The sequence below is a fragment of the Castor canadensis genome, chromosome 9, assembly GCF_047511655.1.
Source record: "Castor canadensis chromosome 9, mCasCan1.hap1v2, whole genome shotgun sequence".
In the NCBI taxonomy this organism is placed as follows: Eukaryota; Metazoa; Chordata; class Mammalia; order Rodentia; family Castoridae; genus Castor; species Castor canadensis.
The window spans coordinates 45,070,676-45,083,071 of NC_133394.1; the positions used below are offsets into that span (position 1 = coordinate 45,070,676).

Below are 12,396 nucleotides of genomic sequence, written 5' to 3' on the forward strand. Positions count from 1 at the left end.
GGGGCATATTCATCTCACTTGGCCGCTGTGATTTTACTGATGTCACCGCGGGTAACTGGGATCTACACCAGGACCCTCTCCCTTCTGCACTCAATGCCTTCGAGGTGTTGCCCATCTAGGCAAGGCCCTGCTATCATTTCACACAGTCCTCTAATAACGTCCTCGGGGGCTGTCATGTATTTTCATGTGTTTGCCCTATTATCCCTCCCTGCTTGAGTCTTACAGATAATTGATGATGCTTCAGTTAATCATCTTTCTGTCTCTTTTGTTCACCAGGTACTTCGGCCTTCAAGGGGCTCCTTTATTGAGAATCAATGTCTTCTCCTCATAATTGATCACCAAAGACCCAGGGACACTCGATTCATCGTGGAAAGAGGGTAATCGTCATGAATAATCAAAAAGCCGTAGCTGCACTGCTGCAAGAATGCAAGCAAGTGCTGGACCAGCTCTTGTTGGAGGCACCAGATGTGTCAGAGGAGGACAAGAGTGAGGACCAGCGGTGCAGAGGTGAGGATCTGATGGGAAGCACCAGGGGTGAGCCCACAGGTTCACTCCCTCTCCCTGCCCCAACGACACGTTCTCATCTCTGCCCTATTTTTCTTCTCTTGGCAGTTGACCACCGAGAGATGAGTGGATTTCTGGGGCATGAATGGGACTTGGGCTGCAGGCGGAGGGGTAGGGGAGAACGCCCACTTTGTTGCCCTGAATTGCTGTCAGTTCTAATTTTAGGCTTCAGTAGACAGGAGGCCACAAGAAACAGTTTAGTTCAAGAAGAACAAAGGGTCCAAGTTGGCTGGTGCACGTTAATTTCAATTATTAAAAAATTGAAGCAACTTGTGAATGGTGGAACATACTTTTTTTCCAACTGAGAATTTTGTGCCTCATCAACTTCCATAGACTTCTACACTTTGCACAAATATGTCATCTCGCCAATCCCACCTCTCTTTCTTTGGTCACCAGTATTTTCCTCATGCTATTTGTAAAAAAAATAATCCACTCTTCTCAATAAACACTGATTACATCATGATCAGAGTTTAAGTGCTTGGCTTTTTGTTCATTTCGTAGTTTGTGCTATTCAAACTTATAGATAAGTCATAGTTTGGGAAATTTCTATCACAAAATCTAGAGAGTTAGAATAGTTCTTATTTCTCCTTTAGCCTTTTGTTTTGGACAGGCAACCCATTTTATTTAGATTTCTTTTGAATCGTTCACATAAGTTTCCCCCCATTTCTATAAGATTGCATTTCTTAAAAATATTTTTCTTCTGCTATTAATATTTTAATATCTTTCTTGGCTATTTTGTATAAATAGAAGAATCCCCAATAAAATGTACACTCCTCGTCTCTTTTGTTGTAGTTGTTCATGACGGAAGGGGAAAAGGTTCTAGGAGAGTTTATCCCCCATCCCGTTCATGTATATAGACACATATGTTTTCATAGGGACACTTTTATGGTTCCTAACCTGTTATTTGTGCATCAGTTCCCTAACTTAGCTTCATGTGTCCTTTCTTCACTAGTCAAGTACACCAATGTGCAACTTTGCTTGCTAGCTGTGTGCATGCCAGCCTGAGATCACCCATGCCTTGTCAAAGAATGGCAGGCTTGAGACTTTTACCCAGTAAGCTCTGTTGCGTCCTCATTTTCCCCAGGACAGTGTGTTGGGTTGGGTTGTTTTCACAGAAGTTTCTCTTGTTTTCTCTTACTATATCACACCCTTTGTCTCCTCATCCCAAAATCCTTTAAGCTTTATGTTCCTCCTAGTGAAGACTCTGAGCTCCCAGTTGGGTAGTATTTTCTTCTTTTTCTTCCCAAGTGCCACAGAATAGGAGAAATAATCAATTTAGTTTCAGATAAGGCAAGTCATGGCTGTAAAATCACTAAATTAGACAAGGTCCTTCAGGTGAGCTGCTTGGGAAAGTCAGCGATCAGAGGCAGAGATGGTGGCTGTGAGGGCCCAGTGAGGGAGGAGCCCTCCTATGCAAGCCATGGTGGTCCCCACATATGGCCTATCCCTGCAGCCCTCTGCCTGGCCCACTACCGTGTGAGCCCTGAGACGTGATTGGCCAAAGTTCTTGCCCAGCAGGTGCTTTCTCAGCAGCCCTAGAAGGGGATCACCTATGTTGTCACCTGTCACTGCCTGGGCTCCCAAAGAAAGGCATTAGTACAAGATCGCTTAAGGAAGCAGAGCAAGCTGGCAAATTCTGGAACAGAGACATTGGTTTTTATTCTTTTTCTGCCTTATCTCAACCCCATCCTTCTCCTTCAGAAATTATCCTTGTTACCTAGAGAACAAGCGCCCTGAAGATGGAGAAAGAACAGAAATGCAAACAGGAATACAGTTTTTAAAACATATTTTATAGGCATCTTTTCTTTGGGTGTGTTCCACAGACTGTTGATGGTCTGCAATGACCTGTAGGGGAAAGGAGGTGTGGAGGAAGCAAAACTGACTTGTAAAGAATAAGCTTTCACCGGGCACCAGTGGCTCATGCCTGTAATCCCAGCTATTCAGGAGGCAGAGATCAGGAGGATCTAAGTTCCATGCCAGCCCAGGCAAATAGTTTATGAGACCCTATCTTGAAAAACCCTTCACAAAAAAGGTCTGGTGGAGTGGCTCAGTGGCTCAGTGTGAGGCCCTGATTCCAACCCCAGTACTGCCAAAATAAATAAATAAGCTTTCTCTGCCAGGATGGTGGTTTGCACATCTGCAATCTCAATCCCAGTACTCAGGAGTCTGAGGCAGGAAGATCATGAATTGGAGGCCAACCTGGGATATATAGTGAGATCTTATTTAAAAAAAAAAGTTCTCCATTATTATGAAGAAATTTGAAGTTTGAACTATTCAGTCCAAAGTAAGATGAAATTCTATGAACCCAGAAATCACATTTCTGTTGTCATGAGACTACTTCATGTTCATTCATGGAGTCCAAATAATTTACCAAACTGGGACACTTCTGAGTGAAAATGTGCACTATCAGTAAGTACACTCAGACACACACAGGACTGTCCTGAGCAAACAGAATTGGACGGGCATCCTGCTCATGACTATTTACAAACGACCTTGAAGAAGGTTGCTCTGTGCATATATTGGGAAAATTTTCAGAAGTTGAAATACTGTCAGTGATATTAAGAAAGCCAAGCTTTGCAGCAGAATCTGACCACACAGGTTCCTAATGCCAGGGCCCTGACTCTGAGGGAGACTATTGAAGAATGGGTCTTCAGGAGTTCTGGGCTGCTGAGTGTGTTGGGGTAATAATTTTAGTATGACACTGTGGGTCATCCCTACTCACCAAAACTGATCATTCATTGGTGTGGTCCATACAATGGTCCCTCAGTGTTGAGAAGTCCTTCCCTGCCTGGAAACTGCAGTGACAAGTTCGCAAAAAGGCATTGAGGACCGAAGCAAAGTTGGATGTCTTTCTTCTCTTCTTTTTGTTTTTTTGTTCTCTCTGTCATATCTCATTTGCTCTCTTTAGCATGCTGCAGGTAGATATAAGACTAATCGTGTCTTTTAACCACGATAGTGTTTTACTCATCATGATATGATTCACAAGAGAAATGATACCGGTCTTCAGGAAGCCCCCAGCCCAGTACAGGCAGATGCACCTATAGAGTAGTGGGATAAGACTGAAAGCAGCATGTGCCTGTGGGTTTGGGAGCACACAGAGGGGGCATTTCAGTTCCACTGTGAGGTCACAGCAGGGTGACAAGAAGTGGCAATGTTTACACTGAATGCTGAGGCAGTGAGATTGAGTTTGAGTACCAAGGCATTGGGGGAGGGCAACACAAACAGAGCAGGCTGTGCAAAACTAAAGAATTAAAGAATTCTATGTAACCAGGTGCTGGTGGCTCACACCTGTCATCTTAGCTACTTAGGAGGCTGAAATTGGGAGGATCACTGTTCCTGGCCAGCCGAGGCATGGAGTTTTCCAGATGATATCTCAACCAATAGTTGGGCACAGTGGAACACACCTGTCATCCCAAGATACTTGGGAGACTGAGATCAAGAGGATGGGAGATTCAGGACCGCCTGAGCAAAAAAGTTGGCAAGACCCCATCTCAGTGGAAAAAAAGCTGGGCATGGTGGCATGCACCAGTCATCCCAATGACAGTTGGAGGCATAAAAAGGATGGATTGATGTCCAGGCTGGCCTGGGCATAAAGAGACTCCCTATCTCCAAAGTAACCAGAGCAAAAAGGGCTAGAGGAGTGGCTCAAGTGGTAGAGCACCTGCCTAACAAGCTCAATGCCCTGAGTTCAAACTCCAGTGCCTCCAAGAAGGAGAAGAAGGAGGAGGAAGAGGAGGAGGAGGAGGAGAAAGGCAGTGTCCCGGTTCACCTGGTTAGAAAGAAAGGGGATGGGCAATGTGGAAGGTGGAGTGAATAGCATGAGATTAGAAGCAGTAAGTCAGGTAAAAATTACTGAAAGGGACTAAAAAGAAATGTGTTTTTGGAGCCAGGGGAGTTAATAACCAACTAGGTTCAAGGAGGAAGAGAGCAAAACACTTAGGCTGCCTGGGCTTTGGATTTGGATGATACAGTGAATGGTGGCTCCATTCATCAATGGAGACTACAGACGGAAATAGATTTAGAAAAGAGCTGGTGAATTCACTTTTGTTTACACTCAGTGTGAGATGCTTGACACAAATATAAAGAGATTTGTAGCTGGCGATCACGTAGACAGGTCCACAATCCCTTACTCGGAACCCTGAAGGTGACATGTATTTCATAAATTAAACTTCGATCAGTATTAGGAGGGTCTCACTGTGCACGCAGCATATGTTACATTCAGTCTGACACAGAAAGTGGGGCAGCATCTGAGTCAAACATTAGAAGTTTATGCAGCCAAAGTTTTGAGCAATCTCACCAAGTAGAATAACCAGGACTATAAACAGCTCTAATCAAGTCCAGTAGGGTGATGGCAAATGTAAGAAAAAACTTTCAGTGGTCCGAGCTTTGGAGGCTTCTGAAGCTTGGCTAGGAGTCTGTGCACCACTCTTAAGTAGGTTTGGTGCTCGTTGAGAGGTTTTACGTAGCTACTAAGTGTGTAACAGGGCATTTCACAGCTAATTGATATCATTTCACGTCCATTTGTGGTGGTCGTATTTATTGTCTATATTCAAATGTAGCCCGAAGTGAAAGGATGACATGAAGTGAGGTGTTAGAGGAGCAAGAAGAGGCTGAATGAAGGGATACTCTCCATTGTCCAGCTGCCACAGGTCCCAAATGCCATTCCATTATTCCAGTCCCTTTCTCATTTTACAGAGAAAATAATATTTCCTTCATTCCTTTCTCTGATTCTTCATGCAGAGCTAGTCACTGAAGTGCTTTGCTTCCTGCTAAAAACCTTTCTTAATGCCTGACTACCCCAATTTACCTGTAGGGCACAGTACACCAGGGCCACCCCTGACAGATATCTCCTCGCTATTATTCTTTGAGTCTTAACCAGCCTCTTAGGCCAGCAGCGAGAGGCAGGGAAAGGTTTTTTTGCCACTGAGGTGCTTCATCATAACACGGGGAGCTCAACAGCCTTTTCTTTGTCTGCCATTTCCTAACCTGAACTCTGACCTTTTCAGCTTCCCTCCCCAGCGAGTTAAGGACGCTGATCCAGGAGGCAAAGGAAATGAAGTGGCCCTTCGTGCCTGAGAAGTGGCAGTACAAACAAGCAATGAGCCCAGAGGACAAAACAAACCTGCAAGATGTGATTGGCGCCGGGCTACAGCAGTTACTGGTAGGGAGAGCCACGCCACCTGTCCCTCTGAGTGAGGCATTCAGACTTTAAGTAGACTAATAGATTAAATTTCTTTGAAGCCCAAGACAGCCCTACCCTTATGGTCAGCTCTGCCAGGTTGACTGATGTGGGGGGAAAAGCTATTTGAAAAGCATCACCTTAAGATCTTGTGTTGGAAAGACAAATCTAGTAAAAGTAAAGAAGGGTGGTTGGTGAGTTCCATGTAAAACCTGTCACCCTCAAATATTTACGTGTCTTTGGTGGGCCAAAGAAGTAGTTTTGATTCCAATGTGCCTCAGAACACTTTTGCTTTTAAATGACATTTTCCAAAAGTTAGGTAGCTTAAAAATAAGAGTCACCACTGTCTCATCAATGCCACTGAAGCCTGGCACGTCTCTTCCCCAGGCCCACTTGGCATCCTGTTGACTCCTGTAACTCCTTCTGATTAAGACTGTTCAGGAAGCATCAAGTCAAAGTCAATGACATGCTTATTACCCAACTAATTAATTAGAATTTAATTGAATTGATACCTCTACCCCAGGCAGGAGGAAACTTGAACAACAGCAGAGGAACCCAGATTAGGACTAGGGATTCAGGCTTCGGTTCTAGGGATATCACAAGGAGTGCCATTTGCCTTTCTGGTAGTGTCGCTTTTTACCCTCATGGTCTCAGATGATTGCCAAGGAAATCTATTAACTACTAGATGTGTCTTTTCTTATATAGAATATATTTTTGTGGAGATCATGCATAGAACAATGACAATATCCCCAAATTTTTACCTAACTGTTTACCTGGGATTGGGTTTTAGGGTCATGCTAAATAAATGTATAGACATTGTCTTTGCCTATTTAAGTGAAAATCTAGGAAAAGATCCTTTAATCTACAGACACAAAACAGCACCTTTAGGGAATTACTAAAAATAGTAAAACCTCCCCCTTTTTTTTTCCCCCAGAAAACAAAGCAAGTTTAGCAGACTAGGGATTATCAGGCAAAAGGAAGCAAATACTTGGAAAGAATGCATTGGTAAACCAGCGGTTTTAAATGGTGGGGTTGGTACTAGTGGAGAAGTGGAGGTAGAATGAAATAATAACTGTAATTTGCATATCGCTAAGTTTACAAAGTGCTTACACACGTATCATCTCATTTAATTGTCAAAATAACCCTATGGTGAGTATTTAGCGTTATCTTTTTTTTTTTTTAACATAATATCACTATGTAGCTTAGGCTGGCCTAGAACTTACTACATAACCAGGCTGGCCTCAAACTCACAATCCTTTTGCCTCAGCCTTTCCAGTACTGGGATTAAAGATGTGTACCACCATGCCAGATGTCATCTTCATTTTACAAATGAGGAAATTAAGGCGCAGAGAGAGAAATTTGCCCAGTGGCAGACTATGATGAGTAAGTTGCAGAACTGTGAGTTTTCATCTCTTCCTCTGTCTGATTGCAGCTCCCCATCAGGAAGCCCCAGGTGAAGAACCTGAAATGCAAGTGGGGGCTCTGATACTCCTTTACTCTAAAGCAAGCTGCCACCTGTCTCGTAGAGCATTTTGAGGCTATGGAAGTGTTCCATCTTTGTGCTGTTCAATGTGGCAGCCACCAGTCACATGTGGCTCTTGAGCACTTGAAATGGCAAATGTAACTGAAGACCTGAATTTGTAGTTTCATTGGTTTGAAATGAATTTTTACATAAATCGCCCCCATGTGGCAGGGGCTGCTATTATATTGGTCAGAACACCTCTAAAATAGTGGCTTTTACAGTGAGTCCTCCCAACAACAGTGTCAGCATTGCATTGGAAACTTGTAGAGATTCAAATTCATGAGCCCAATCAAAACCCTTTACTGAGTCAAAGATCCTAGAGGTGGCGGTCCACTACTCAATATTAGACAAACTCTCCATGTGATTCTGATACAGACTGAAGTTTGAGAGCTCCTACTCTGAAGAGAAGAGAGAGAGAGGGAAAAGCAGAGAGCCCCAACAAGGATGCGAGTGCAGAAGGTGCAGGGTGAGAGAAAAGGAGAACTGAGTGAGAAGACTGTGAGGGACCAGGCAGGAAAGAGATCACTTCTGGGAACTGTTGCCTAGACAGAAAGAACCATTCTGGAAAAGCCAATGCTTGCTTCCCTGCTCAGAGATTCCTTGTGTGATCTGGCTAGGGGCAGACAAGATCTTTGTGAGCCTTCCAAGGAAGCTGAGAGCAGAAGAGGTGCAGATGGAGTGACACAGCAGTTTTCTCCTCTCCTTCCTGCAACACACCAGGTCTCCTCCCTGCATCCCAAGCTGGCAGTGACATCAATGGGAAAACTGAAGCCTATGTTTTTAAAAGTTCAAGCCTTGCTGCATTGGGAGGTTAATGTGAGCTGGGAGACTAGCTACTTAGAGTTGACCAGTTGTCTTAAAGTTTTAAAAACACAGTTATCCTTCTTTTCACTGTGTCTTTCTATACGCCATGGATTTCACAACTGTGGAAACAGAGGCACAGAGAAGTTAAGAAGCCACTCAGAGGCGGGGCTAAATATCAATCCATCGGGCCTCCTGTAGTCCCTAATGGATTTAATCTGGAGCTTTGGAACTGAACATCGACTCCTTTAGCTTATGCAGCAAGCTGTAAATTAAGCAACCACACCTCCTAAGACTTTTAGGATGCATTCCCATTGTGCCTAATCCCAAGAACACAACAGTTAAAGCACTCTATTTTGTAAATATGGAGAACTATAGTGCCCCATGGACCTGGCTCTCACCAACTCTTACTGCTCTCAATATCTTAACATGCTAAAAGTAGCTCAATAAATTCTGTGATTTCTTTATGTCCCCGTATGCTGTCAGTTTCAATATATGGCAGTTTTCTGAAACTGAACAGTTGCATTTTTAATAACCAATCAATTGTGAAATTTCACTCTTACATCAAAAATAGTGAAAGTCTGTCTTTTCAGTCCTTATTTTTCCTTACACTTGTTCATAACGTCCATGATTGTTTTAACCTTGAAAAGAATCCTTCTCATAAAAAGGTTGCCTTCCATTTTTAAAGTTAGCATTGTGCTTTGAGTGTAAATATGGTATTTTTCTGTCAATCCCACGAACAGATCAAAGTTAAGCATAAACCGCTTAAGACAAAGCAAGTCATAAATGATTCTTTTGCACAGTTTCTGAGTTGTTGAGAATAAAGGTATTTCTCAGCTGAACTTGATCAAGACAAATATTTATGTGTTTCGTGCTTTGCTTTCTGTTCTCCACTTGCTCCCCCTTCACCCGCCTTCCCTCCCTGCCTCTCTCCTTCCCTCCTCTTCCCTCCTCCCCACTCGCCAATCGTTTTTCCTTTGGTGTGTGGCCACAGACAGAAATTTATGGTAGGGGCCAAGCTCCTTTACACTGCACACAAAGCTTGCTGACTTGAGAGAGTTTGTCCGCGCTCTCCCAGAAAAAACACCTGCAGTACGCTCCCCAAGAAACCTGGAGAGATGGGAGATTAATGTGCCTGTAATAGCCAGGCAGTGTTTTGGGTATTATACCCTCTCCCCAGGTAGATGGGTCTTTTCTGAGATGATACCAATTATTTATTGCTGAAACATCTGTTGATAACTGCAGCTGCCCTTGTAAAACAAAGGCTATCACAGGGTCACAGGCTATGAGGACCTAAAATCCTACCTCACGCTAGCTTTGGTCTATTCAGCGGCACCCTGAAGTCCATGGGTTACCATCATCTTTAATGTCTCATCGTGCCATGGAAAATACTTTGTAAACACTGTGCTGTTCTGTCCTTTGGGCTTTGAAGTATTATTTCATCTTCATTGGTAATTTATATTCCAGTGCCATTGTGCTGTGGGAAAAAGAGGGGGAAGCTTTTTTGTTTTTCATTTAATTGTATATCGCCTGACACTTTGACCTGTATTATTAGTATTAGTCAGAAAAAGGATTTTCTCCCTCTCTTATTTAAAAATAAAATTTCAAGGGAAAGTAAGCACTCCTTCAGCTCTTTTCACTCAAAACAATGTTTACACTCTGAGAGGGAAAGATGAAAAGCTTGGGCAACTTTTTTCAAGTGCATTTCGGTTTTTGAAAGAGAACAGTAAGACCCTTATAAATATCATTCAGCAAAACCTTTGATGGATTTTTCAGAAAGTATTGAAGGCATTTAGCATTGGTTTCTGGGTAGCAGGCTTCAGCAGCAGAGCGCTTACTAGAAAAATTGGTCCTTGCTTGGGAGCTGCCAGGGAGGAAGGGTGCCATTCTCAATGCGGATGCCACCTTCAGGAACTCTTTCAGTAACTTTCACTTTTCTAAAAGGAACCATTTCTATGCAATCAAAAGGAAATCTGAAAATAAAGCTTCAAAAAGGAAAGAAAGGGTTTGAGTGCCAAGATTTGCATGTCTATGGCAGTTGGGAGTTCAGATATTGGAGACTCTGATTCTGAAATTCCCTGCCCAGGCCTGGGCTCCTGATGCTGGTGGGGGACTGGCCCCTCCCCACCTGTTGTTCCAGGGACCAGAGAAGGATCTGACTTTCTGGTAGCTCCTCTTCACAGACATACAAGCTGATGGTCATGGCTTGACACAAAAGCACAGTCTGGGGAGATGAAACAGGCTCAGGTTGATAATTTTTTTTCCCCATTTCCTTTTGTACTCCAGAAAAAGGACGATCTGGTATCTTTTACGCCATGAATATTTTTTAAAATATCTGTGCTACCTAAGAGCGATTTGAAGAAAGACACAACCCCCCCCCCCAAATTAAGTGTTTAGTTATTGCTTTGTTCTATCTAGAGTGAAAAAGCCTTTGTGGATAAATATTTGATAAATTTAGTTTCTAAAATATTTTTTCTACGATGTTTTTTCAGATAACCTTGGTGCCTTTGATTTATTTGGAGAGAGGGGAACTAGGGATTGAATTCAGGGCTTCTAATCACTTTACCACTTGAGTACTTCAGTCACACCTCTAGCCCCCTTTTCTAGTTTATTTCTCAGATAGGGGCTCACATTTTTATCTGGGACCAGCTTCAGATTAGGATCCTCCTACCTCCACCTCTCGCATAGCTGGGTTTACAGACACATAAAGATGTGTTAGCGGATGAATCTCGCTAACTCTTTGCCTGGACTGGTCTCAAACTGAGCTCCTTTGATCTCTGCTTTCCATGTGGCTGGGATTAATGGCATGCACCTGTTTTTGAACTTTGTAAGATATTAAAGGGACAAAAATGAAAACATAGTTAAACATGAATAAATGTAAGAGGTCATTGCAAAATTTCAGGGAAATGCTTTAAAAATGTCTAGGATGCTCTCCAGTAATAAAGGAAATGCAAATTAAAACCACACTAAGATTCCACCTCATCCCTGTTAGAATAGCCATCATTAGCAACACCACTAACAACAGGTGTTGGCAAGGATTCAGGGGAAAAAGGAACCCTCTTACACTGCTGGTGGGAATGTAAACTAGTACAACCACACTGGAAAAAAAATTGGAGGCTACTTAAAAATCTAACATTGATCTACCATATGATCCAGAAATACCACTCTTGGGGATATACCCAAAAGAATGTGACTCAGGTTACTCCAGAGGCACCTGCACACCCATGTTTATTGCGGCACTATTCACAATAGCCAAGTTATGGAAACAGCCAAGATGGCCCACTACTGACGAATGGATCAAGAAAATGTGGTATTTATACACAATGGAATTTTATGTAGCCAAGAAGAAGAACGAAATGTTATCATTCGCTGGTAAATGGATGGAATTGGAGAACATCATTCTGAGTGAGGTTAGCCTGGCCCAAAAGACCAAAAATAGTATGCCCTCCCTCATATGCGGACATTAGATCAAGGGCAAACACAACAAGGGGATTGGACTTTGATCACATGATAAGGCAAGAGCACACAAGGGAGATATGAGGATAGGTAAGACACCTAAAAAACTAGATAGCATTTGTTGCCCTCAAGCAGAGAAACTAAAGCAGATACTTTAAAGCAACTGAGGCCAATAGGAGAAGGGGACCAGGAACTAGAGAAAAGGTTAAATCAAGAAGAATTAACTTAGAAGGTAACACACATGCACAGGAAATCAATGTGAGTCAACTCCCTGTATAGCTATCCTTATCTCAACTAGCAAAAACCCTTGTTCCTTCCTATTATTGCTTATCCTCTCTCTTCAACAAAATTAGAGATAAGGACAAAATAGTTTCTGCCAGGTAGCAAGGGGGTAGGGGGGGAAGAGGAAGGGGGTGGGGGGTATAGTAGGGGGTGGGGGAAGGGGTAGAAATGACCCAAACAATGTATGCACATATGAATAAAATAAAAATTTTTTTTAAAATGTCAGGATGACCAACTTGGAAACTGAGAGGGTGGAGGAGGGTCTTCAGCAAAAGAAACCAAAGTGTGAGCTTATTAGAAAATGAAATGTGAAGCTAAATAAAGACAGTTACGTGGTGTGAGGATTAGGTAAAAGAGTGAGACACTGTCCATGAGAACAGTGAAATTCCATCTATGATGAAATAGGTCTTATTGAAAAGATATTCTTAAAACTAATACAACTCATTTATTCCTGGTGCCAGTTCTTATACTAGCAATAAGGAATTAGAAACCCATAGCAGGGAACATTTGGATTATAATTCTTTAGGAACTCATTTTCTCATCTCCATCTATGAGATTTGGGACTTTAATAGCTGAAACTTTTTTTCATTAG

At 42.7% G+C, this 12,396-nt stretch overlaps 1 protein-coding gene across 11 annotated transcripts in view; it reads left to right on the plus strand.

Moving 5' to 3' along the window:
• The window catches only part of Alpk1 (alpha kinase 1), a 123,886-nt gene that overhangs the window by 62,610 nt on the left and 48,880 nt on the right, over window positions 1-12,396 (plus strand). For all 11 annotated transcript variants that reach the window (XM_074041548.1, XM_074041550.1, XM_074041549.1 and 8 more), the window contains 2 exons: window positions 277-507; window positions 5,571-5,725. In XM_074041548.1, coding sequence (XP_073897649.1) covers window positions 387-507; window positions 5,571-5,725 — 276 coding nt within the window. In that variant the 5' untranslated portion in view covers window positions 277-386. The remainder of the gene's footprint in view (window positions 1-276; window positions 508-5,570; window positions 5,726-12,396) is intronic.